Source organism: Lygodium microphyllum, chromosome 12 (assembly GCF_053477565.2).
Source record: "Lygodium microphyllum isolate KBCC chromosome 12, Lygodium_microphyllum_v1.1.10, whole genome shotgun sequence".
NCBI lineage: Eukaryota > Viridiplantae > Streptophyta > Polypodiopsida > Schizaeales > Lygodiaceae > Lygodium > Lygodium microphyllum.
The window spans coordinates 25,983,273-26,010,844 of record NC_141146.1 but is presented as its reverse complement, the minus strand read 5'-3'; the positions used below and the strand labels follow the sequence as shown (position 1 = coordinate 26,010,844).

At 44.8% G+C, this 27,572-nt stretch overlaps 1 protein-coding gene across 3 annotated transcripts in view; it reads right to left on the bottom strand.

The window, feature by feature from the left end:
• Window positions 1-27,572, bottom strand: part of LOC148027557 (protection of telomeres protein 1a-like) — a 187,800-nt gene that overhangs the window by 44,682 nt on the left and 115,546 nt on the right. For all 3 annotated transcript variants that reach the window (XM_087689290.1, XM_087689291.1, XM_087689292.1), the window contains exon 5: window positions 3,149-3,240. In XM_087689290.1, coding sequence (XP_087545416.1) covers window positions 3,149-3,240 — 92 coding nt within the window. The remainder of the gene's footprint in view (window positions 1-3,148; window positions 3,241-27,572) is intronic.

Genomic DNA, 27,572 nt, shown 5'->3' with positions numbered 1-27,572 from the left:
GGATTCTCTACACTTCACCACATCTTCACCTTGAGAGGCATGATCTCATAGGAGAAAGTAAGGAAGAAGAGACTATTGTTGCTTATTTGTAGATTTCTGCAAAGCCTTTGATACAATTCCATGAGATAGACTAGTACGAAGGTTGGAGACACTAGGGATCCTATCGGACATGATTTGGGGCATCTATGTGCTATATGAAAGGGTGGTAGCCAAAGTGAAATGCCCAGATGGACTCTCAAGCATGGTCTCTAGCACCATTGGACTAAAGCAGTGATGGCCCCCCTCCTCTACACTTACGATTCTACATTGACGAGATAGAGGACCACTCCATTATGCTCTACATTGATGATATTGTTATGATCTCTAAGTCATAGGAGGGTCTATGGCGACAACTCCATGGTCTTCATGACTTTTGCGCACAACGTGGATCAACATTTAATCTTGGGAAAATCAAGATACTAAACCACACATCAGCCCAAGTGAGGAGCAGATCAATCTTCACCCTAGGAGCAGGATAGATGGAGATTGTGAACTCATATGTCTACACATGGGTCATATTCACTACATCTGTTGGGAGATTCACCATGGCAGAAGCAACCAAAGACCGACTCACAAGAGGATACGTAACGTTGGCCATGGTGGAGAGACAATGCCGACTGGCATAATTCCAGGAGCCCCACACATGGAGGTGGCTATTCAACACATTGGTAACACGGACAATGATGTACGGTGCAAATGTTTGCCTAGCTACATATCTATGGACACAAATTGAGAGATCACAAGTCATCATGCTCTCCTAGATTATCTGCAACAATCCATCAATACCACATGAGATCATAAGAGCCGAGTTTGTTGCACCCACCATGATGATGAAGGCCCTTTTTCAAACCATCAGCATCATACACAAAGTACATGACACACATTCAAATAGACCACCTAGGAGAGCCTTCATGGCCTCTAGATAGCTAGCTCAAGCAAGCCATCACACTTCATGGTATGCACAAGTCAAGCACTGGCTCATAGGATATAGGAACATGGACCATGTCCCCCCTTTCAATATGACCCTCACTCCCCCTTCATACACCTCTCCCACACAGAGCAATTTGGTCATGCAATAGGACCTTTACTAGCTGCACATTCACCTCAACAACCCCTTCCACAGAAGATGTTGTATTACAAGGATCACTTGTTGAGGACTATAGTGGATGGTTTCATTATGAGTTTTGGATACCTAGATGTATACATGCCACATGAGATGTGAGTAGCCTTCAGCCAGCTCAAGCTATCCTCTCATCAACTTGAGATCAAGAATGGGAGGGCAACCCGCATTCCCAAAGCTAAGCCGATCAACAAACTATGCCAGGAGGATGTAAAGAGTGAGAAGCACTATATCTGCAAATGCAGACCTTATAGCACAGTTCGAGCTAGATACCCCATGCTATTACAAGCAATAACCATACAGTGAGGGGGACGTCAATCACAACATACTGATTTTTCCCACATGGTGTCTCCACACACAGCAGCCACACAAAGAGGGGTAGCAGTCCAAAGAGCTAAGGAGATCAGAGCAACACAATGACCACAGATATAGGGGTACCACACACAAATGCTACACCAGAGAGAGATGAGGAAGATCTGGCTACGACATGACCAGCAGTGACAAAGCTGAGGGATCAGTCCAAATGCTACCCCCGTACTATTTCATCAAGGATGTATGACATACTATATGCACCGATCTTGACTGGGTGGAACTAGATATCTATATATCATTCAGCCACACATCTGGACATGCACTGCTTGATCCTCCTACTGCATCCCTACATGAACAATATTTTGTCTTGTACATCACCTTAGCTTCTTTTCACAATATATCAATACATGGGCATTATTTTGTCTTATACATCACCTTAGCTTCTTTTCACAATATTTCAATAATCATCTTTTAGCAAATCACACTTTGAACCGATTTTGGCCTCAAGATACGTTAATATATCTTTCAATCTTCTTTTTTCTTTCTCTCTCATCCCCCCACCCCCACCCCCACCCTAAGAATGAGGTTGTTTTCTAAGTTTATGGGGAGCTTGCATACCAAATTTCAGCCAATCTGGACAGTGTCTAGAGTTCCTGGAGCATCCCATGAAGTTGGCTACCATCTTTGAGAGGCAAGAGAAGCAAAAGAAAGTTGGACAATCTAACCAATGTGTTCCTGCACAGGCCAAAGCGAAGGGCAAGTCCATGAGCAGTAGCAGAGACTCTTCCAATGAGGCATCTCCTTGTGATGAGATGCAATGGGTATGAAAGGATAACATGTGTCTGAAGTGCAAGAAAATTGGTCAAAGGGAGATGCTCTGCAAATAGAGAGTGCAGGAGAGTGTTGGATAGCCCAAAGGGCTAGAAAACTGCACAGGTAACTATGTGAGCAGCAGCCTATATGTTGCAGACATCCATATTACCATTGCAATATATGATTAGAGGGTAATTTCTGTCTTTGAGATCTCTTATCATGTTTTTGAGTTGTGCATCCAGGACCTAGCCTCTTACATTCATTACAGATGCAAGCTGGGTTACAGCCTTCCACACTAGATGGCTGCCTAATAATGCTATTTATAAGGACCTGTTCTTCTCCTACCCTTTTTGAATTCATTAATTGGCATTTCTCTACAATTATCTTGCTTTTGACCTTGTACAAGAGTAAGCTCCCCTTACATCCATTATCTGCCCTTGTACAGGTTTCAGTCTTTCAGAGTTTTACACCATATCAGGGACCACCCACTTAGCCTATGAGTTAATATGGCTGTTAGTAAAAGGACAAATGTCTAATTGGAAATAGGTCTAGAAAAAGGAACTTCTATCATGTGTGAAGAGGCTAAAGAAAAATGGATGCACATCTTAATAAGCTCCCTTCTAAACTCAAGAATAGTTTTTTTAAGGGCCAGAACTGTGAATAAATTACAGTTTTTTTAGTATGATAGTTTACGGTTGAAATAATATGGGAAGATACTGTTGATTTAAACAGAAGTATACATAGTTGACTTGGAATAGTTAATTCTCCTAATCTACGATACATGAGTATTAAAGAACAAAGATTACATGCATTTGCAAGTCAATAGATGTCAACAAACATTGGAAAGACTGTTTTTGCACTTACTGAACATTTCTGTATGAAGTTGGTCCATCAGTCCCATCCCAAACATGTAAAATTACCACTTGATCAGAATCTCCATGAGCTAACACTAAGACCTGATTCACAGAACAGCACAACATTTAAAGCTAGTAAAGACTATCTGATGGTTTCACAGAACAGCACAACATTTGAAGCTAGTAAAGACTATCAAGAAACATTAGAGAGAGGCTCATTTACATACTTGCAATATATGGCTGCAATATCAAAAGAGGCTGATGATACTGCGTATTAATACATGGCACTGATGACACTGCATGATAATACATGGCAGCCTAGCATTTATTAGATCTTCCACAAGACGAGGGCCAAAAACCTTGGAAGGGGATTTGAGGTGAGATTCGCAACTGGCAACATCATAGGCAAGAGATATGTCTCATCTAGCCTTCACCAGCAAGCACAGACCAGAGTTGACGAAAGATGTGGCAATCTCTTTTCTTCAACCATCCTTTGAATCAGTGTCCCGCCATACTCTAGGACAGAGGACTCAGCTTTCTCTGTGAAGTCCTCCACAACAGTTTCCTTCACAGTGGGAAAAAGGTTACCTTTTCAGGATTGACGGCAAAGAGACACAGAGCAAGAGACCATGTGGCCTTAGAAGTTAGGGGTGTCAGAGCTATGACAGAAACAGTGATGGAAAGAGTGCTTCCCGAGTGGAAGACAAACACAAGCACCTCACAGACCTGGATAGGCTGACTGCAATAGCAACAACTAGCAGTTACCTTTTTTGTGGAGAAAGGTAAGGTGACTGGCTCGTGACAAAGGACTCGGATCAAACAAAGTTCACAAATTCCTCCAAGCAGAGAGTAGAATAACTCGCTCATTGTGACGGGAGATGGTACATTGACTTGGACCTAGGTACTGTGAGAGGCTGAGAGGATCGAAGCTCGGCTGAGAGTGCAGTAGACAGTGTGAAGACTGAAGCATGACACCCAATGCAATAGACTGAAAGAGTGTAAGCTGAAAGTACAAAGTACAACCCGTAACCCTTAGGGTTGTAGGGGGTGTTCACACCCGGACATGATAAGTGCCTGTAAGTGTGTAACATAAGCACATACGAAAGAAGAGAATAAGTCAGGGGGAAAAAACCTCTCGTACAGAGAGTAAAAAGTGCCCCAGTGTCCCATTGATCACCAACACTCCTCTGTGAGCACAGGCGTGAGTGAAATCCAACAAACCCTCCTGGAGTGAAGAGTGATCAAAAGTACAATCATCATCCGCCACCAAAGGAGATCAAATTTAAAGCATTGCGAAATGCTTCAAATTTTTCACGAGGAAGATCTTTGGTGAAGATGTCTGCCACATTACTCGTGGTAGGACAATAGACAAGGCTGATATCACCTGCATGTAGCCTCTCTCTGACAAAGTGATAATGTATCTCAATGTGTTTCATGCATGCATGAAACACTGGGTTCCGTGCCACTGCAATGGCACTCTGACTGTCAGTGAACAAAGGGGTAGGCTCCGTAATAAGTACATCCAGATCAGCTAGCAAGCGTCTAATCCATACACATTCAACTATGGTAGTGAAAGTTGCCTTGTATTCAGCTTCACATGAGGATGTGGCAACAGTGGATTGTTTCTTACTAAGCCAAGATATGCAAGATGAGCCAAGAAAGAAACAATTGCCACTAGTGGAGTGACATGAATCATAATCACCAGCCCAATCAGAATCACTGTAAGTATGTAGCTGCAGTGCTCCCCCCTTAGTATAAAGCAATCCAAGAAATCTAGTATGAACTGAATGCCCAAGTAATAATGCAAAGACCCCAAGTCTGACATCTCAAAAGTTTGCTGCAAATTTTGTTTAAATACTGAAATTTGATCAACATGTGTCCCTATAAGCAAAAGGTCATCAACATATAGACAAGTGATGAGCATGGATCCCCCCTCTTTACATACGTAAAGGGTAGACTCAGATGAGCTGTTTATAAACTCTTGGCTGAGTAAAAAGGCATCAATCTTTGCATACCAAGCTCTAGGAGCTTGTTTCAAGCCATATAAAGCATTCTTCAGCTTGCAAACCAAGTGTTCCGATCCCTCAACTGCAAAACCAATGGGCTGCTATACATATACTTCCTCATGAAGTTCCCCATGTAAAAATGTAGTTTAATATCTAACTGATGCACAATCCATCCATAATGTGTAGCCAAAGCAACCATGCCTTATATTTGTCAATGGATCCATCTGCATTCCGTTTCTGCTTGTAGACCCATTTTGTTCCAATGGCTTTCTTCCCAAAGGGCAAAGACACTAAATCCTATGTTTGATTCTTAGTGATAGAATCCAATTCAGCTTGCATTGTTGCCATCCAATGCACACTCTATTGTGCATCCTCAAAACATTCAGGCTCCTCATCATCAAGTGTGTTTGTTGCCATAATAAACTCCATGGTATCTGCAATATCATACATACAAGCTTGCCTTCTAGTACGACCAGCCATGGGTGCATCCAGATGACTATCTTTCATAGTCTGTAAATACCATCTAGGCATTTGTCTTACCTCCTGACTGTGCATAAGCTCTTGCTGAAATTCAATTTCAGCACATTGCTGAATATTCAGATCAGCCAATGGCTGATTTCCTGCATTTTCCAATGGAGCAGCTCGCTGAACATTGAGTTCACTTGCTAAAACTCTAGCTGAATCACCAGATGTAATGGGCAGCAGCCCTTCAAATACATCACAGACAGTCTAATATGCATCTAAACCAACAAGGGACAATTCATATTTTTCATCAAATAGTATATCTCTACTAACAAACACCTTTTTAGAGACAGGATCATATAGTTTGTAGCCTTTGCTTTCACTACTATATCCCACAAAAATGCATTTGACAGTCTTGTTATCCAACTTTTTTCTGAGTACCTATGAAATGTGTGAATATGCAAGATCCCCAAAGGTATGAAAGTGCCCAACAAAAGGTTCCCAGCTGTTCCAAGCCTCAAAAGGCATAACATTCTTTAATGCTTTGGTGGGGCATTTGTTTAAAACATGGCAAGCACACATTACAGCTTCCATCCAAAAACTATGCGGCAAGCTCTTTGCTTTCAGCATACATCTAGCCATCTCCATGAGTGACCAATTATTTCTGCAACCCCATTTTGTTGTGGAGTATAAGCAGTAGTGAACTGATGAACAGTGCCCTTTTGCTTCAAAAAAGAATTCAGCATAGAGGACATATTTTCTCCCTCTCGATCTGAACGGAAAGTCTTTATTTTACAACCAAATTGGTTCTCAACAAGTACTACCAAAGCCAAAAATGCATCATACACTTCTGACTTTCTAACCATAGAATAGACCCAGTAGAAGCGAGTAAAGTCATCAATAAAAGTCACAAAATAGTAACATCCACCCAATGACTTTGTCTACATAGGGCCACATACATCTGAATGCACTAACTGTAACCTGGCTGTGGCTCTAAAAGCAACATCACAGGGAAACAAAAACCGATGCATTTTCCACAAAATACATACTTCGCACAAGTGCTCAAGAGGTCTCTCCAAAAGAGATAATCCATCTAACATCTATATACACTATAAGAGTATCAAGCTACCATAGCTCACATGCCCCATGCGAGCATACCATAACTCTGCCTGTAACATAGCAAGAGTAAGAGTGGATACTAAGTACGCTGACTAATCAACCGAAAGAGCATATCCAACTCATATAACCCATGATATAAAGTGCCAGTCAAGACCAAAGTCTTGTGTTCCTTATCTCTTACCATACATCTGTCATCATCAAAGGTGACTTGCAATCCACAACTTGCCAAAGAAGAAACAGAGAGCAAATTCTTCTTTATACTTGGTACAAACAAAGCATCCTGTATGCGGAGAATAGAGCCATCAATGGTTGTGAGCACAATCTCCCCAATACCTCTAACAGGGTATGATGCATTGTTGACACACTGTACAGACTTGCCAACTAGAGCTGCACCAAAAGAAGCAAATAAATATCTGCAAGATATGATGTGTCTAGAAGCACCACTGTTAAAAAACCAAGTGTTCGCATCCTTAGTAGAGCTAAACGCTCTACCAACCCAAGAAGAGTCATAATTGCATGTGTAAAAGCAAAAGTCCTTGTCTGCAACAAAGGATGCTCACTCAATAGCAGTGGAAGGAGCATCAAAACAGACATCCCTGACTCCTTTTTCTTCTCTTTGGTGATGCGCTTTCCACACTCAGTGATGTAGTGGCCTGGCTTTTTGCAATAATGGCATTTGCCCTTCTTCGCTTGCGTGCCCCCTTATTTTCTTTTACCCTGTGAAGTGCCTGTAGTCCTAGAGCTCTGCGAATTCTTTCCTTGGCTGCTTTTGCCCTTTTGTCTTGCCATAAAAGCCTGCTCAGAGGCTATGACATCCACACCACTATTTCTTCTTGTTTGCTCCTCCTCTAGAAGCAAATTGACTAACTAAAGAAAAGTAATTGGTTGTGGGGCAATTCTCATGATGAGATTTAGGGTTGTATGAAATGCCAAGTACAAAGGAGACATTCATAAGTTGCTCATGCAAGTCCTGAATTTTGTTTAAGTGATCCTGCATAGAATAACCCTCATCCATCTTCAATGTCTCAAGCTCTTTCTTTAAGAAAGAGATGCGGGTCTCATTCTTACCAGCAAACATCCGCTCCAAAGTTAGCCAAGCTTTTCGTAAAGAAGTTATAGACCGAATGTGAGGAATGATGGACCACTGAACTGCCAATGCAATCAGCGACAAAGCCTATGCATCCTGTGTATCCCATGCTTTTTGAGCTGCTGATCTTTGGGAAAGTGGCTGAAGTTGAGCAGGTTGAACACGCTAAGGTGCCCCTTGTCCACGTCCTCCTGGAGAGGAGCAGCAGCAAGATCCACAACTTCGGGCCTAACTTCTTCTCCGTTGACATAGTCCCAAAGATTTTTCAAAACCAGCACATTCTTCATCATGAAGGACCAAAGTGAGTAGTTGTTACCATCCAATCTGTCCTCCTTGGATACATAGGTAAATTTGTCTCCTCCTTGATTTGCCATGATAATCAATACGAAAAGAAAGCAAAAGAGTAATGTCCGAGCTGGACCAACCTGGAAATCTCCAAAATTTTCAGAAATTACAGCAAATAGCTTGTTGCAATTAGTACACTGAGGTACACTCTGTCAAAACTGTTTGTAATGCACACAGTCCAAGGTGCATTCAATGCTTAACAATGTATGAACAATAAAACCCCAAAATTTCTTCCCCCAAAATTGTCCAAAACAGTCTATTTCAGACTGAGACTATAATACATTTGTCAATGTCTTCACAAAGCCCAAAAGCCCCAAAATTCCACAAAATCTCTACATGAAATGTGTCCCAAACACTTTTAAAAGCAGAGAAATGCTGCCCAAGCACAATGCTTTCCTGCGAATAAGATTTGAAATAAAAATTTGATTTTAAAAAATATATTTTAACCCTAATCTGGCTGTCAGGTACGCTCGAACTGCAAGTTCACTGGGCCACAGTGGCGAGGCGCTACAAGGCGTGCAGGGGCACCGCAATTCTGGTGGCGGAGTGCCTGATGACTCACGGACTGCCAGACACACAGCCGTGTGGCGTAGGCTGGGGGCGGGGGCAGCACACACCAGGAGCAGGCCCAAAGGGGCGCTTGGAGACAAACGGGCGGGCGCACGTAGCGCAAGAGGCAGGCGGCTCTGACCAAGGCGAGGTGTGGAACAATCAGGTGGGCTCCCAAGCAGAGAGGCAATGCAAGACAGCGCTACACAAGCGCGATACAGGCAAATGGCGCCTGCTGGTGGGTAGTGGCGACAAGGGGCAGAGCTAACAAGCACAGCGCTGGATTAGAGGTAGTCGGGCACTCCTAGCGAGCTGTTGCAAGGGGCACTGGCAGTCTTTCATTGAGGCACTGCTGGTAAGGCAGCTGATGGGGCAAAGCTGGACTGAGCTAAGCTCAGCTCTGATACCAAATGTGAGAGGCTGAGAGGATCCAAGCTCAGTTGAGAGTGCAATAGACAGTGTGGAGAGTGAAGCACGACACCCAATGCAATAGACTGAAAGAGTGTAAGCTGAAAGTACAAAGTACAACCCTTAAACCTTAGGGTTGTAGAGGTTGTTCACACCCGAACATGATAAGTGCATGTAAGTGTGTAACATAAGCACACACAAAAGAAGAAAATAAGTCTGGGGGAAAAAACCTCTCGTACCGAGACTAAAAAGTGCCCCAATGTCCTACTAATCACTGACACTCCTTTGTGAGCGTTAGGTGTGAGTGAAACCCAACACGTACTTTGCAAAATGAAGGGATAGAGACACAAGGCTTACAAGAGGAGCCGCTACATAGATTACATTGGGTTGCAAGACAGAGGGTTTGGAGAGACCCATTCCCCAATAAACTTGCAACATGGTCTTCATTGGCTATATCACCAGGCTAGCAGAGGATTTAAGTAGTCAAGTTAAAAGCAGAGCCAAATAACACTCACTGCATTGGTACAAACAAGGTACATCTGTGTCTTTCTTTGACCGACTTTGAAAGGAGACTGGACGATAGCTTCAAATCCAAATAGATCTCAATCTTCTTTTGATTAATAGCACAAAGCTGGTTGGCAGTTGGTAACTAGCTTGGCTATGCTAAGTTTCCTATAGCATGTGTGAGGTGTGGAGACTTGAAAGCCATAGGAGACTATGAGGCATTGCCCATGGGATTAGCCTAGAACCCACAAGATCTGGAGGAGATGACTCAAGATGGGTCTTCTATGGTATAGCCAATAATATGAGAGTGACTTGGGGTGCAATAGCTTGCGTCATGACCAAGCCCAACATCTAAATATGAGAATCTTGAGGAGAGCCACCCCTACCTCATTGTTGGCCAACATTTCAGCATCATCCCCATGTCAGGCAAAGTTGATTGAGGAGTTTTGCCACAAATTGCAGCTGATTGCTAAATGCTTGGTACATTGGGCTGCCATGCAATTATGCTCTTGATTCACAGAACATCTTTCCTAGGGAGACACCCCTGTCTACGATCTAGACAAAGATTATGATCACTCTGTGTGGGAAATGGGAGACACTTCAGGGTGACTCCTAGCATATGAGGAGGAGAAGAGATGTGTTAATTCACATCTGGAACTCACCACCTTCTTCCACTTTTGAGTTACATGTGGTTTGGCATTACAGCTGACTTGAGTGGTGTTTACCTAACATTGTAAATATGATGCACTTAGTAGTTCTTCGTAGGGCTTATTATAATCTTTGTATCTTACCTCGGGGGCTTTTAGCAAGGTGTTTTAAATATATATGTTTGCTTTGTGAAAAAGAATGTTTTGTTCTAAAATCGTAATTATCCCGCCAAGGCCAAATGTACAACCATTGTTGTAGTAAAATATATGGTTTGAAAGAAGAACCATATATATTTGCTCTGGCCAATATATATGGAGTTTCCTGGTTATAAAGTAGGAGACTAGCTGACAACCCAAGCTCACAATTGATAATTGCAGCTCTGTTAACAATGCTAGCTAATGCAGCCTTCTTTCAGCAGATTATGAGAACAAGGTCAACTGGCATATTCCCGTACAGCAGAGTGCTCTTCCACTCCATTACTTATCTACATCATGCCTTCTGCTTGTGACCGTATTGCTCCTGCAAAGCACCCTGCATTAGACCATCATCCTATAGCTGTTGCCGAGCTCTAGCTTTCTGCCACTGATTCAGCTGCTATCATCTTCTAGCAATTACACTGCTGTGCTTACCCGTTCCAGCCCCAATGATTGCTGTGTTTTGATTTCCGATCTGCTGCCCTTCGACTTTCAGCATCATCTTAGCTCCGACTATTGCTAACAGCACTCCAGATCCGTTTTCGATGGGCATCACTCTCTGACCACTCCAACCCACTCCCACAAGGGCCACTGGTTGTTGACCCTCTACATTTGAGCATCTTGTCCAACCCAACATTCCATCCCTTCATGTGGGACTTGTATCTAAATCTCATGGCACGCGATCCACCAATCCATCCTACGGAGAGACCTCTCGCATCTAGGGCCAGTCCTAGCCTTCAACGTGGTCAAACCAACCCCTTAATGAAGGGCTCCTGCCACTAACCTTGGGGGAGGTTTAGAATGTAACCAGAAATCCACCCATGAGGACATAAGAACTCTTGTACAAATACACAACCCAGGCAATCGACTTATCATCAATAGCTACGAAAACATTTACATTAGGGGAAATATGGACTTAAAAAGTGCCTCATAAGAAATTGATTAGGAATCCTTAATCTTGGATTAGCCTTTCTTCAATGGTCATCATTGCATGCCTTTTTGTCCCCTGGTCCCCCCTACATTCCTAGGCTCCACCCATTTTATGGGGTGGACCCTACTTGAAAAGGAGAGGGGTCTCCCTTTCTTTTCACCCCGGTAACTAGCCCTTTTCATCCTTCTAAGCAACACCATATTCAAGGTGGTCCATCAGTGGAGATAGCTTTCATGACTATCTAGACAAGGCAACAGTTGATTTCTTCCATTTTATCACAATGGAAGTCTCAACCTTCTCAATCTTACATCCTCTCTCATCATCCAACTATCTCTCAAGTTATCTTCGCAAAATCCAGCCATTTGAGTCATTAGAGATGGAGATATTGGTTAATCTCTATTGTAAACCCTAATTCACGGCAAAGATTAGGGTTCACAGCAAAGATTAACCAAAATCTCTACCTCTGATCACTCAAATGGTTGGATTTTGCATCTAGGACTTGAATTCCAGCACCTGCAATTATAAAATTTCAGGAAGATGCAAGAGATCAGCTAGCCAATATCAAATTTGGGCTAAATTTGTCTCGCAAGGAGCAAAAAGGTCATACCTCAAGTAAACCAAGGGGTAAATTGATTTGAAGGCTTCCTGGTCATTTATGACAGCAAGAGGCACTAATTAGTGAATCTTAGCTGCGCTCCATCCATTTGCAATTAACGGTAAGGAAATACCACGGGGGATGCAGCCGCAATCCTCTGATGCCGAGATGTAACTTGGGTTGCGAAACGCAAATCCCAAAGTGTTGGAGCTGTCAAATGCAAGAGAGCAGTCGAATGCTGGCACCAAGTGAATAATGAAAGAAATAATATGAGCAATATATGTGTTTGAAGGTTTTTGAGTTAAGTTTCTTATCTTCAACACGCAAGGAGATCTTCAAAACAGTGCCTCATGTAGCTCACAGACAACATCAACACAATCAAGGAAGAGAAAAAAATTTCTACAAGCAATACTTCGAATCTCCATAAAAGCCTTAACGATCACTAATACCACAAGGTTTTCTTCAAGGAGCACCTCCACACTTCAAAGTTTTTCTCCTTTTGAATACTTCAAAAAATAATCAGAAGGCTGCATGATCAAGTCTAAACGAAAAATGCAACTCTTCTCTACTGATGCCTTCATCTCCCAAGGTAGAAGACTCCATGTGAGAATAGATTCTTCAATTGGCATAATTGGTTGCTGCCCATGATAAGTTCAGCTAGCATATAGCCAGTTACAGCACTGTGAGTATTCCGGTTAGCCCATAATGTGAAAGGAAGCATTTTAGGCCATTCTTTGATCTTTCCTCTACAAGACTTTGCTAGAGCTTTGAGAATAGGTTGATGCCCTCTCTCGCTTTTCCCATTGCCTTCAGGGCATGTGAGAATAGATTCTTCAATTGGCATATTTGCTTGCTGCCCATGCATAAGTTCATCTGGCATATAGCCAGTTAAAGCACTGTGAGTATTCCGGTTAGGCCATAATGTGAAAGGAAGCATTTTAGGCCATTCTTTGATCGTTCCTCTACAAGACTTTGCCAGAGCTTTGAGAATAGGTTGATGCCCTCTCTCACTTTTCCCATTGCCTTCAGGGTTGTAGGCTGACTTTAAAGCCAACTTAATACCCAATTGAGCAAAGAAGTTGTGTGCCTCATCGGCATCCAATTCTCCTCTATCTACGATTACCTTGCCAACACAGTCATATCTACAAAATACTTCTTCAAGCAATGCACTTTCTTCAATAGGGGCCATGGTTTCTACTTCTACGAAGAGAATCAAGTAATGGATCTAAATCTAAAGGAAAAGGTGATACTCCACAAAATAATCCCCCTCAAGTGGATGCCAAGAAGTGGTTGTGCAATTGTGCCACACCGCTTCAATACCCATTGCCAAAAGGCATGCCATGTGGACAATAAGTGTCATGCCAAAGCCAAAGGGATCACCCCTAGCGCTTCTGGTTAGACTTGCAAGATTAACAATGATCATGAGCTACTACAATTTTTCATTACAGAGGGGAATGACTTGAAAGTCGAGTTGGCTGAGTGTCAACAGTTGCTTGCTGAATTCTCCACCACTAGCACACCAAAGCTAGAAGACGATCGAGTTTCTCTATTTTTTAAAAAGCTATCACCAAAGTATTGCACTTTCTTTCAACAGATTGTCCAACATGCCTTCCTTTTACAACTTTGAATGCCTGCTCCTAGACTTATATCTTCCTCCCAAGACTGAAGAATCCTAACTTCGAAAACAAAAGGACAGTATATGCCCTTCATGGGAGGGTTGACCATAAATAAGATGTGTCCAAATTAATCTTCAAATTCTATCAAGATCATCCAACGATCCCTCCTTCAAACCTGATACAACTTCCTTCTTCAATACATCCAACTATGAACATAAAATCTCCTTTGCCATCAGCTTTATTCTAGATGACTTTTGTAATTGCAGATTCAAGACAATAACAACAATGCCTTCATAGAGAATATGATAATGCTTAGTACCACAATAAAATTTGTGTGTTGAGATGCAATTGCCAGATTAGAAAGCCATGAATAACAAAAATAACAATATACTCGTCCGTTGAAATTCCAGAAATTCCAACATCCTCCAATTTCGCCAACTAGTCACCTTCCACCAATATTGTAATGACATTCCTTTATCTTCAAAAATTCTTGATTCTCGAACATAAGCTGTCGAGCCGAAGAAAATCAATTCACAAATGCTACCACCCTTGTTGGACTCTTCTAATCAGCACTCCCATGTTGACGACCACCATAATACTTAACCTTGACGTTTTGCATCAAAAAACTTTCAATAATCTTTAGAAGTGCTATGTCCTTCAATGTCCTTCAAAGCAATGCCATTATTTATTGATAACTCCACCAACAGCAAAGCCAGCTCCTCTCGGTTCAATGATGATTTTTTCACCGTTTTGCTTTCGTGAACCTCTCGATACAACTCATGTGTCAGATACTTCACACGCATGCACTTCTACGGGATGAAACTTTTGCAGAGATCTTGCGATCAAATTGCTTGTGGCGGAAAGAAAAAACTGAGATATGCTCGGCAAGCGATCGAATAAAGACTGAGATATGCTAGGCAAGCCATTGAATAAGCTTAGAATCTTCTTAACAATGCTTTTATGAATACTTCAAACTAACTTCTCACTATCATTTGTTAGTCCGACATCCAATAGCTCCGAAAAACCTCCTTTTATGAGTTCTAACGTCCGCCACCCTACACACTTTCCGACCAGCAGCCCCTGCAATATATCGACAGAAAAAGAAGAATGGCTTTGATAGATTTCATCCACCTTGCTAAGTCAAATTCCTTCATATCATTGCCACCATTCGACACTCCCTTCCATCTCATCAACCATAAAAATTTTCTAATTTGCTCCCCCCTCGAACGTTGACTATGGCTACCTTTCTATCTCAAGCCATCCGCGTTTCTCCTTTTTCCCAACATGTTTTGAGAAAAAGCTCTTAAAGCATTTCTAAAGCTTTCAAATTTATCCTTCCACCATGAAGCCATTAATTTTCCCTAAGACTTCAAGCCCATTCAGTACCTTAGAACCAAACATTTAAGAATATACAATCTTGCGTACTCGAGAATCTTTGTGACTTCCAAAGCAATCTTTGTCTAAAACAATCTCGACATTGCTTGAACTCAAAAACCACAAGGATTCTTCACCTGCTCAATTTCCTAAAATCAAAGTTCTTGTGACCCTCGTGTGTGCTTGCTCCATCTCACAAGATGACATTTCCAACGTTGTTTAAGGAAGATTTGATTTTCGTAAAAATGTCTGACAACACCAAGCTAGATGATGACGCCAGGCAAGGAGAATGTTATGGGAGCACTAGTCTGTGCTCGAGAGACTAGACTAGATGTAAGATTTGTTACAAGAATTCTGATTGCAAGATAATCCCAGGTAGGGGCACATTGTACAATGATAACTTAACAAGATACGGAAAACCCCACAACCTGAGACCATAGGTATAGACAACAGGACTCAATAGGATATGACGGATCCCACAACCCGAGACCATAGGTATGGATACAAGATATCAGAATTACAAGATCTCCCTCAACGGGGATGAACAAGATACAAGACAGTACTAGACAAGATCTCGTACTACGAGATTACAAGGTGACAAGACAACATAAGTATAATGGAAGACATGACAAGACTAGATACCATGACTAGAGAAGAACTAGAATTGGAACTCAAAGTTACTTACTTGGAGGTCTCGACTCCTTGAGCTCCCAAGACTTGCATTGGCAAGACTGAGAAGCTCTATGGCGAGCCCCTCCTTTTATAGGTGTTGGAGGGCAACTAAAGATATTCTAGAAAGTTCCATGATGACATTATCAATGATGCAAGCGATGGCATTGTATATCTTTTAGAAGGTTTTATGATGACATGGCAAGGGTGGATTCACATGGTTCGCCCAAGGATGTCCTGTTAAGGGTGCATTCGCATAGGGTGTGAATTCATATGGCATAAGCAAGAATTAATCCATACACTTGATCATGACATGTCCATGACATCACCCCCTCTTCTGCCGACGACTTCCACGAGGAGTAGCTTGGTGGTTTGGTCCAAGTTTCGTTGGATTCCTCTTGTGAAATTCTTTAACTTTGAGAGGTGCTCTTTGGAGATATTCTGCATTTTCCCAAGTGCGATCATTGATGTCATATCCTTTCCAATGAACAAGGTATTCCAATCAACCTCGGCAAATCCTCGAGTCTAAGACATGCTCAACCTCAAATTCTTCATGATCTTTAATCTAGACACGTGGTGGGGGATTAGATCTCTCCCCCCTCAGTGGTGAGCTATGGTATGGCTCGACCAAGGAAACATGGAAGAGTGGGTGGATCTTCATGGTGCTACAGAGTTGGGGTCGGTAAGCAACAAGATTGATCTAGGCTATGATAGTGAAGGACCCAAATCTTTGGTAGTCTAGCTTGGTAGAGGGCCCTGTTGTCTGGAGGTTATGCTTGAGTAACCATACTTTATCACCGACCTTGTATGCCGGATGTTGGAGACAATGCTGGTCCGCATAGTGCTTGTACTGATTCTAAGCCTTTTGGATTTGTTACTTGAGTTCTTGGTATATATCTGCTAGGTGTTGAGCTTTATCTCGGGCGGCAAGGTTCTTTACTTGATTGGAGAGATGTACATCCATCCTTGGATGCTGGCCATAGTTTGCCAAATCATCATGCGGCAGGGTTTCATGGATTAACTGGATCAAGGTAGGTTCATCTTGGTGACAACTGGAGATCGCTGCTAGCTGGAGGTGCTCTGGCTTGAGTAGTATTGCGCATTGTTCATCAAAAGCTTCTTCTCAATTCTTAGGTGCTAGGTAGAATCTTCTTGATAAACCATCTGATTGGCATTGTTGGCATCCTGGGCAATAGGTAATGACAAAGTCAAACCTAGATAAGAAGTTACTCCAACGGGATTGTCTTTGATTGACGATGCGGGTTGTCATAAAGTATTCTAGAATTTTGTGATCCGTATAGACAATAACTTTATGGGCTACTCCCTCTAGATGATGCCAAGTATCAAAGGCATCTTTTTTTTTTGCAAGTAAAATGTGGCTGATTATATTACTCAAAAAAATTGATTACAGCAGAGTGCTCATGCTTAACAGATTAGCTGGAGCTAATGAAAAACACAAATACATCATGTATACAAGCCTCTCAAGGGAGTCTGGGGAAATGGGGGCAAGAAGCCATGGAAGGGGGGTGTATCGCCATCTGGGGCTGCCTGCCTGCATCACCAAAAACAGGTCCGCACCGCCCCAAGTGTGCATGAAATTATATCAGAGCTTCTGACAAGCTCTAGACTTTCCCTGCACCTAATCCCATTGGCCGCGGAGGGAGTGGATGAGGAAAGTCCACGGCTCTGCTAAGGTCACATGTACTAAATGTCTCTCTCTGCCGAAAGCCTCCTGACACCACGCCTTCCAGATATGCCGACCAATGAGACTCGCTATGATCTCCCATACCTCATAGCGGTCTACTGTGGGCTCCAATACCTGGCAGATGGGTAGAGCCTCCAAACCGACCACTGTGCACAACCCTGCCTTAATAAAGAATATCATGTTGTAACGTGCTCGCCTATCGGCTATCCAAGCACGTTTTAGCGGTCCATCGAGAAACGATTCTAAGCGTCACCGCCCGGCACTCTCATGGACTGTTCTGGGGTTTGTCGCCTAGGGCTTTCCAAGTCCGCCTGGCAATGGAGCGTTTGCGGCCGAACCCACTAGGATCGACTTGAAATCTAGGTTCCTAGGGCCAAGGTCTTCTACCTTAATCTTTGTCTCCTGCCCATACAAGAGAATTATGTATCCCTTCTGTCCAACAGAACTCCCGGTCCAAATCATATAGCACCATAATTTCTATCCTTTATCTAGAATAGGATCTTCCAACGCCCCAGACATTGGGCTCACAGCAGTCTACAGCTCCCCGTTCCGGACTCGGCAAGGGGTGTCCAATGCTCCACTGACCCCAAGCGACCTAGAAGTGAGACACACATTCCATGGTTGGCCTTTTCACCACTCGACCTTCGGCCCATGAATCAAGCAGTGCACTCTCGGGTTGAAATGCGGCGTGACCTTGGAGATAATCTATCCGCGCAAAATATCCTTTCTTAGTTAATCCAATTAGGAAACACGCACAATCAAGGCAATCAGTCTAATGTCATCTTTCGAAAAAACATTCATTTATTTCCCATGGCAACTTGTCATTACTGACCCCAATCATGTATTTACCATCAAACACAAGCACTTGGAATAATCATCCAGATCACATCCCAACAATTAGTTTAATGCAAAAGCATTTAGAACGTTATTCGATCAATGAACAAAAGCAAGGGTGTCCTTTTCCAAACATTGCAGGAACAGTCACAATAACCTTCCATCGCATACTCGCTCTCCCCCTTGGGGTCAAGAGCGATTCCATATAAAAATTATTTAACACACCTTCTTTCAGCTAAGGCATTTGTTAGGGGTTTTAACACCATACAAGACATAAGTTCCATTAGTCACTTATATTGATCGATAACCAGCCTTCTTTCGAAGGAGCAGTGGTCTTTTACTTTGACTCGATCTTCTCAATCCCTTGAGCTCTCTACTTGCCTTTGGGGGCCAGAGCCGTATTCGGATCTAGTCCAATCCAAATAAGATTGATAAACATAGTCACTATTAGACGGATCTCAGGGCATCATAGTTATAGTCCTAATGAATGTTGTTTGTACTAGCTATGCAACTTGGATCCCAATGAACTATAGTTCATGATATTAGCAAGACTTTAATGTAAGATCAATTTGTGTGCCATCGATGCATGTGTCATATAATCTTTCCATGCATGTACCACCTACGTGCATCTGCGACCCTTAACAATAATGTCCTAGGTACACAATAATCGAGGATTTATCGATGCTTAGTACTTTAGAAATACTATATGCCGCTTATGATATGTATGGATTTGTCACATAGCAACTAGGGCAATTAACTTCCCTTGATATAAGCACTTCGCAAACTTCATCCTCAAATGTTTGAGACGGACTTTATCCTTTTAGTTCACCTAATCTCGCGCGGTATAGTACGGCCTAATGCGCTTCGTATGGAAATCAAGCAAATAGTCCTTTAATTTGGAAATATATTACTTACGATTGGTAGTACCACGGTTGGATTGGTAAGGATGTCCTCGCTCGAAGCTTTCGTTGCAGGATTGCCATCTGGGTGCAACAACTTGCACTTGGGTGCCATCCCCGATCTCTCCTCTTTTAGATGTACTTTCCACAGGACTTCCGCGTCTTTTCTTTCAATTAGCAAGGGCCACTTCGGGGGTGAAATGAGCTTGTGGTCAAGGGGTAATCATGCGGAAACGAGATATCAGTCCGCGGCCAACGGGAGAGAAGGTATGCGTGTGGACGCCCTCTACGGAGGGAAAAGGCTCCTCCTTCTTCTCCTCTTCACCCTCTCTCTTTCTCTCCCTATCTCTCTCTCTTCTTCTTCTCTTCTTCTCCCTCTCTCTTTCTCCCCCTATCTCTCTCTCTTCTTCTTCTCCTCTCTCTCTCCCTCTTCTTCTTCTCTTATTCTCCTCCTCCTCTTCTTCACCTCTCTCCCTCTCCCTCTTCTTATTCTTCTCTTCTTCTTCTTCTTCTTCTTCTTCTTCTCCTCTCTCTCTCTCTCTCTCTCTCTCTCTCTCTCTCTCTCTCTCCCTCTTCTTATTCTTCCCTTCTTCTTCTCCTCCCCTTCTCCTTCTTTCCTCTCTCCCTATCTCTCTCTCTTCTTCGCACGGACAAGTCAAGGCCTCCTCCAAGGCCTTCTTTTCTTCCCGATAGCACTCCTTTTTTAAGGTGTTTGGGCGGGGGGTGGGGGTGTTAAGAAGACTACTAGGGTTTACACTAAGGACACACAGAGTGTACGACCACGACAGAAACACAAAGACACAGACACAGACATAGAGGGCAAAACTCAAACCCTAAACGCAAAACTCAAAACTCAAACCCTAGACAAACTCAAAACTAAAACACAAATAGAAGAAGGGAGAGAGAGAACACAACTCTGAAGTGAATGAATGTTGCAAATGAATGTAAGAGTGTACAGTGTGCTCAAGGGCAGAGCAATATGGGAGTGTGACGTCCACCGAAGACGGATCCCAAGTCTGTAACCACCAGTCGGAGTGTAGGAGTGCTGAATAGTGAATGGCAGCGGGCTGGTCACCAAAACGCAGCAGTATACCACCGATCGGGGGCTGGAAACTGTGCACAGTCTGCTATAAACAACAGGCTGACATAGTGTCTGAGAGTGTCAGGGCCTGCAATGCTGAAAATGCAGACTGGCTGACCCTGGAGATGATGGACAGCAGGCTGAACAGCAGTCTGGGACAATTTGGAGCAGTCCCCAGCAGCTGAGAGCTGTCGCCTACAACAATAGAGAGGCTGAAGATGATGTGGCTGCAGTCGATGATGGCTGGACAGCAGATGGAGGCGGGCTGCAGGCTGCAAACTGGGCGCCAACAACAACAGAGGGTGTGTGGACTGGTGTAACCTGCTAAACAAGGATAATTGTTGAATGGGGGCAGCCTATCTATTTATAGATGTGGAAGGCGCCCCAAAAATTAGGGTTTCCACTAAACTTTCTCGAACCGCTCCCCGTTTTAGGATTTCCACTGAACTCTCTCGAACCACTCCCCGTTTTAGGGTTTTACTCTAAAAGAGCATTTTTAGTGTGTTTTGGGACTGTTTAAGAAACTACTCAGCAAGTAATGCATATTTCAGCTGTCGCCTACAGCAATGGACAGGCTGAAGATGATGTGGCTGCAGTCGATGATGGCTAGACAGCAGATGGAGGCAGGTTGTAGGCTGGAAACTGGGCGCCAATAGCAACAGAGGGTGGGTGGGCTGGTGTAACCTGCAAAACAAGAATAATTACTGAATGGGAGCAGCCTATCTATTTATAGATGTGGAAGGGCGCCCCAAAAATTAGGATTTCCACTAAACTTTCTCGAACCGCTTCCCGTTTTAGGGTTTCCACTGAACTCTCTCGAACCGCTTCCCGTTTTAGGGTTTTACTCTAAAAGAGCATTTTTAGTGTGTTTTGGGGCTGTTTAAGAGGCTAATCAACAAGTAATGCATTTTTTAGCTCAATAGGGGGGAGGGGGGGATAGGCCACGTGGCCTCCCCTCTCCATAATCGTCATCTCCATCGTCGTGGACTTTCCTTCATCATCAACACCTGCTTCCTCCCTTGCTCGTCATTATCGAGGTCTCCTTCCTCCTCCTCCCAACACCCTTTATCAACTACCACATCAACTCTTCGTTCCCCCCTCGCCACGTATCAGCGACCGTAGGAGGGGGAAGTAATTTAAAAATCTACATTAATTTAATTATTATAGAAGGCGGTAGTTCCCATGCAAAAGGGGGACGGGGATAATACACGTGTCCGGCATCCCGGCCTCATATAGAAGGTGACGGCCTTGGCTAACTGCCTACCAACAGAAAGCTCCCCATGAAATATATCCAAGGCTAGGTGCTATACGGCGAAGGATGCGGCATGCTCTTGTCCATACGAGCTGCGCCGCCTCACACAACCAAAGCAATGCTTTCGGGTTTCCAGAGGCTGCTGTGTGCAGCGCTTACAACCTTCCTCCTTCTGCATCTGGGCAAGCCAACTTCCCACCGCCAATCCTCCATGTACCACCAGCCATAAAAAATACGATACCCTCATCATCCTCCAACTATCCTATAGGCGGTGCCAAAACGTCCGTCGGAAAGGCTCCGTGATGCTGTGCTCCGCCTAGTGCCTGCTACGTGACGGCGAATCCATATCCTCCTACATCACTACGTGTCTACCAATCCTGGCGGGGTACTCCAAGAACCTTGATGGCTTCTTGGCAACCGCAGTGGCCGGCCATAGCCACTCTTCCAGATCCCACTCCAGCTAGTCAAGTGGCCTGCCCTCCCAATTCCAAAGGCACTACTCCCTGAGCTCCTACCAAAATAAGGTCCAACCGCCATGTCTTCCCCTAAAGCCCAATCACTCAGATCCTCCATTAGAGGACAGTTGTCCCCTCATCCTGTTGCCTTCTATGAAGAGCCAGATGCCCCCCCTCCTCTACGGTGAAGGTCCCAGGTGGAGCGCCGCCCACTCTACCTACCACCTGTAGGGAGATGCCTGGTGGTCAAAATGTAGTGGCCCATACCTCCCCGAGCTCTATCGGCTCTTGTATCGGGCGAGCAAGCCACTCCTGAGATATTGCTACAGCTATCTCCCTTCTCCTCAACTCCACTCCTCTCTGGCAACCTGATACTCGATACAGCACCTCCTCGTCCACCATCATGCATACCTCCCACCATTTCCTGATGGTACAAGCCAGGCCAGTCTCCAAGCCAACCCACTAGAAATGGGGGAAGTCGCCAATCTGTGCCCCTTACGGATCTTTGATCTAGGGATTCCCAATCACCACCTAACAGTCTATCTCCTCCTTGCAACCTGGGGAGCTCTGGATTAGGGCCTTACGAAGGCCCTACCACACGCGGAGCAAGCTGCGTAGGAAAGATGATCTAAGGGAGGGGTAATCAAGACTGACATCAAGATCCATCTCAAGGACGGCCTCCACTCCCCGCCAAGCCTCGATCTACAATCCTGAAGACCCTCCTACAATAAAACCTTCCATGTCTGCCCTCCTGATGTGAGGTCCCAGTCCAACCTATCATAAGCTTTCTCTAAATCCAGTAGTACGGCCAATCTCCGCCCACTATGCTGAGCCCACTTTGTCGCCTCAAAGAAGGTGAATACATTGTCTAGGATGCTCCTATCCTGGACAAAGCCTATCTGTGTATCATGGATGATGTCTGGAAGCACCGGGCGTAGTCACCTACCGATCATCTTTGCCAGTGTCTTATAGGCCACTAACAATAAGGTGATTGGTATCCACTGAGAAAGCTCCAATCGGTCTCCCCCTTTGGGGAGAGGACTGATAAAGCCTGCCGAAAGACTCCCTCGCATCTGTCCTAAAGTGAAAATCTCTTGGAAGGCCATCAGTAGGGGGTCCTTCACCACCTCCTAGAGGTAGTGAAGAAGGCCTTAGAGAGGCCATCCTCTCCTCGGCATTTCTGCATGTCCTGTGTATGGAAAGCCTTCTCTAGTTCCTTCTCTGTGAAGGGGGCTAGGAGGAAGCGTCCCATCTCTGTGACGAGGGACGAGATGTGATCCCAGACCTGCTATCTACATCGTTGTCCTCTAGCTGAGGCTATCTCCTGCTGGAAATGGCGTTTATAGTAGTTGGTGGCAATCTCCATCACCTCGTCTGGGCTAGAACGAGTCCTCCCATACTCATCTCGAAGGCTACGAATTTGCTCCACTGAGGTGCAAGGCTGTGCACTTGGAAAAACTCCTTGCACATCGTGTCCCCCTTCCGCACCCAGAAAGCTGCTGAGGTGCGGAACGAGAACTCCGAGCACCTATCCTCTGCGCCAGCAATGGTTGCTCATTTACGCACCTCCTGTGCATAGAGAGTGGGATCTCCTAGTGCCTCCTGTAATAATCTTTGCGTAGCTGCAAGGTCCCACTAGAGTGCTCTCTCCTCGCAGCACTGTTGCCTAGCCTGTATGGCTGCCTCTTGGCAGATACTGCTTGACTCTACTAGGGCCTCTGTGACCTCCTCTACGATCCCGTCGCTCCTGTCCAACTCCCTAGTCCAAATTTGCTCAATTTGTCTCGTCACTTCCTTGCTCCTATAGATCGAGTCAGGGATCCAACAGAATCGTGTGTGTAGGGCAGATACTGGGGAATCAAGCGTCCGGAGAACCGGGCAATGATTGGACAAGTAAACTCATGCGAAGACCTATGAATTGACCGAACAAGCATATGTTCGGTGTGGAAGCTACTAACGAAGAGGAGGAACTATGAGGCATACATATCCGCTTCGTTGCCAACTAGGATGATGGATTTTATTCCCTCATGGTAGCCGTCAAGCGGACCATGGGGGTGATGGACGTGCCTGGTTGTACCACCAGCGCGTCTATCAACTAGACTAAGACGCGACACTCCGTACACTGGTAGAAACAGGCCACCTATGCCAAGGGCCACTCAATCACATCCATCGGCGCTCTCCACTGCGGAGGGGCTTGAAAGATAATTCTCAGATGAGGGATCTTGGCCCCAATCCACCAGTTTATGTCCATCATGCAACGTGGCCACTACTGGGAGAAAAGTGCCAGTCCACCTTCTCCCATCCACCGAGAGATGTGGTTTGCCACCTGGCTCTTCACCTCCTCTATCTGAGTCTTCGTTCAGTCTCTTGTGTGGGAGGACTGAAGGAAGAAGGCGTAGTTTGGTCCATTCGGGGGTGCTAGTAGATGGACCTTGCCGCTCCTCGACTTGCATACCACAAAGATTCCCACCTCTAGGGGGGGATGTGTGGGAGGGGAGCCGTGGGTGGGTGGGTGGGTGGGTGGGGGCGGGGGGAGGCTGTGGGCCCTCGGGTGATACGGCTTGTGAAGCCTCTATGGGGGATGGATGTGTAGACCTGTGGACCTGTCGGGTAGGGCGGGGAGGGGGGGTTTGCATGGTGCTCTGCCAGGGGGGAAATGCTGGCCCTCCTACTCCCTTCTATGGCTATGGATCCGCATGGCCCCCCCGCATCTCCCTCTCTATCGTCTCTGTACTCATGTGAAACCGTCTGCATCCACCTGTCGGCCTGCTGTCCACGAAGCCGCCCTAGCTCCAAAGCACATGCACTCTACTGCTTGGTGCCCAAAGTCATGGCATCGCAAGCACTACCTTGGCTACCTAGTCATAATGACCTGCTTCCTGAAGGAGTGTCCGCCTGCCTCAATCTCTAGGAACTATGAAATATTCTTGGTCTCTTTCACTGCCACCTATACCTTTGGGACTCCTGAGATTGTCACTGCGTCCGCAAAAGAGGCGAGAAGAATAGTACCGAAGAGCCGTCCAAAGTCTTCCACCAACTGGTGATACTCTATCGCCAGTCCGAGGAAGAGAAGGGTAACCAAGTGTCTAAGGAACTTGTTGTGGAGTGCAAATGCCTCCACTACGATGCCACTGTACCAAGGGACCATGTGGATGACCCACTTCATGGAACCATAGGGTGAACAGGCCAATAACTCACGGGCTGCATCAGCCAAGGTGAGTCGAACCACGAAGATCCCTTGGCCCATTAGAACCACCTCCACTATCTGCGATGTGCTGATGCGCAGCGTGGAGTGAAGCCAATCTCGAAGCTGGGCCTTGGATGGAAAGTGACCTACTACCTGACCAAAGATTATTGTTTCTTTAAGCTCTAGCTCTGCGCGCGGCACAGATGGCTAAGAGTTGTTTCTCAGAGAGGACAACACGCAAGGTGTTTGACTAGGGGGCACTCGCAGAATGCACCGGCATTTGACCAAAGGTTTCCATTGCATGTTCCTGCTGAGAACCTACCAAACACGCTATTGTGCTGTTGAGGGGAGTTGTTGCAGAGGGAGGGAGCAACTGGAAGGGGGGGAGGGGTGCGCCGGGGGGAGCAGACAGCAAGCGGACCTTTCGTTGGGGGAAGGTCACACCAGGGGAGAGATGGAGCAACATGCGAAAGGAGGCGGGGTTAGCACTGGAAGGGGGAAGGGGGGAACGTGCCAGGGACAAGGCGGGAGGGAGGCGGAGCAGAAGGCGGGGAAGTAGGCGAGGGGGGTAGGCGCAGCAAAAGACGAGAGAGGACAGGTGCGGTGGGGAATGGAGTAGGAGCGCGCCACGGGACAGTGGCGAGGGGCGCACTGGTTGGATGGAAGAAGGCAAGCGAGCAGAAACGCATTGGTAGGAGCCCGTTTGTGGGGCTTCAGAAGTATCAAAGGCATCTACAATGGCAAGGAGTTTTTTCTCATGGATCTCATAGTTTATCTCTGAAGGGGAGAACTTCCTTGAGTAGAATGCCACTGGATGCATATGACCATCATCTCCATGCTGGGATAAGATGGCTCCTAAGGCATAGTCTGATGCCGGTCTCCGAGAAAAATGACTTGGTAGGATCTAGGTGGACTAGGATTAGGGCAATGGTAAAAGCGGTTGTCAAGGTCTAGAAGGCCTTCTCGGCTTCTGGGGTCCATGAGAGCTTTAAGTTTCCTGTGAGTTTGATAAGTGGTGTGACTATCTTTGAGTAATCCTTGATAAATATCATGTAGAAGTTGGTAAAGCCAAGGAAACATTGGACATCGTAGACACATGTGGGTGTCTACCAGTCAAGAATAGTCTCAATCTTCTTCGGGTCCAAGAAGATTCCTCTCTGGGAGAGATTGTACCCCAAGAATTCCACTTCTATCTACTGAAAAAAACACTTCTCAACTTTTGCATATAGTCCTTTTTCTCTTAGCTTTTCCAAAACTAATTTTACATGGTGCGCATGCTCCTTTGGATCTTTTGAGACTATCAAGATATCATCCAAGTATATAACTACAAAATCATATTGATGCCATTGGAAGATATCATTCATTATACGTTGAAATACTACAGGAGCATTGGTGAGACCGAATGGCATAACAATATACTCAAAGTGACCATATCTTGTACGGAAGGTTGTCTTCCATTCGTCTCTTTCTCTGATCTGTACAACATTGTAAGCCCCTCGTAGATCAATCTTTGTGAAGATCTTGGCTTTTCCAAGGCGTTCCAAGAGCTCTAGTATCAATGGCAAAGAGTATCAATTCTTGACAACGATCTTGTTGAGTCCTCGATAATCCACACACATCCGAAGTGACCGGTCTTTCTTCTTCACGAAAAGAATTGGGGCTCCAGCACGAAACTTCAAGAGCCTAATGAACCCCTTGGCTAAGTTCTCATCAATGTGCTTATGTAGTTCAGCTAGTTCATCAAGGAATAGCTTGTAGATGGACCCAAAAGGTGCTTGAGCCCCCTCATGGAATTCTATAGCACAATCATATAGTCTATGTTCAAGCAAGAAATCTGCATTCTTTTCTTCTTAAGACATCTTGGAATTGTTGATCTTGGCTTGGTAGCTTGACTGACTCATCTTTACTAGATTCTTGAGCTGATATATGATATATCATGTAGGTCAGTTCCTGCCTTACTGTGTCTATAAAGGCTGTGGCTCCTAGATATACCGACTTTCTTTGATTATCACGACATGTAATCTTTTGCTTAGCCCAATCAATTTATGGATTGTGTTTCTTTAGCCAAGGCATCCCAAGGATGATTGGATTTGCGGGACTGGATATGATATTAAAGCATACACGAGATTTGTAATCACCAAGAGTTAGCATGAGTTCGGGTTTTATTGATAATATCCCTAGATGCTAGAGGTCTTTCATCCATGACTTCAACTGTTGCACGATTTGTCTTTTGGAGTACTGGAATCCGGTGTCTATTCACAAAGCCATCATCAATGAAACATATGGAGGCTGCGGAGTCAACCACGGCTTTGAGGGAAAGGGTCTTTCTCGGCAAGATCACCTGGACTGTGACAAGGAAAGTTTCTATGGTGTGGTTGGGATCAAGAGATCCTTTCTTATATCAAGGTCCAATCGTACAGTCTCATTTACAATCCAATATCCTCATTTTCTTGCTCGAGGATTGCTGCAGCAACTCTTGGGATTCTTGTCCTTTTATTTGGGCAATTTAGGGCG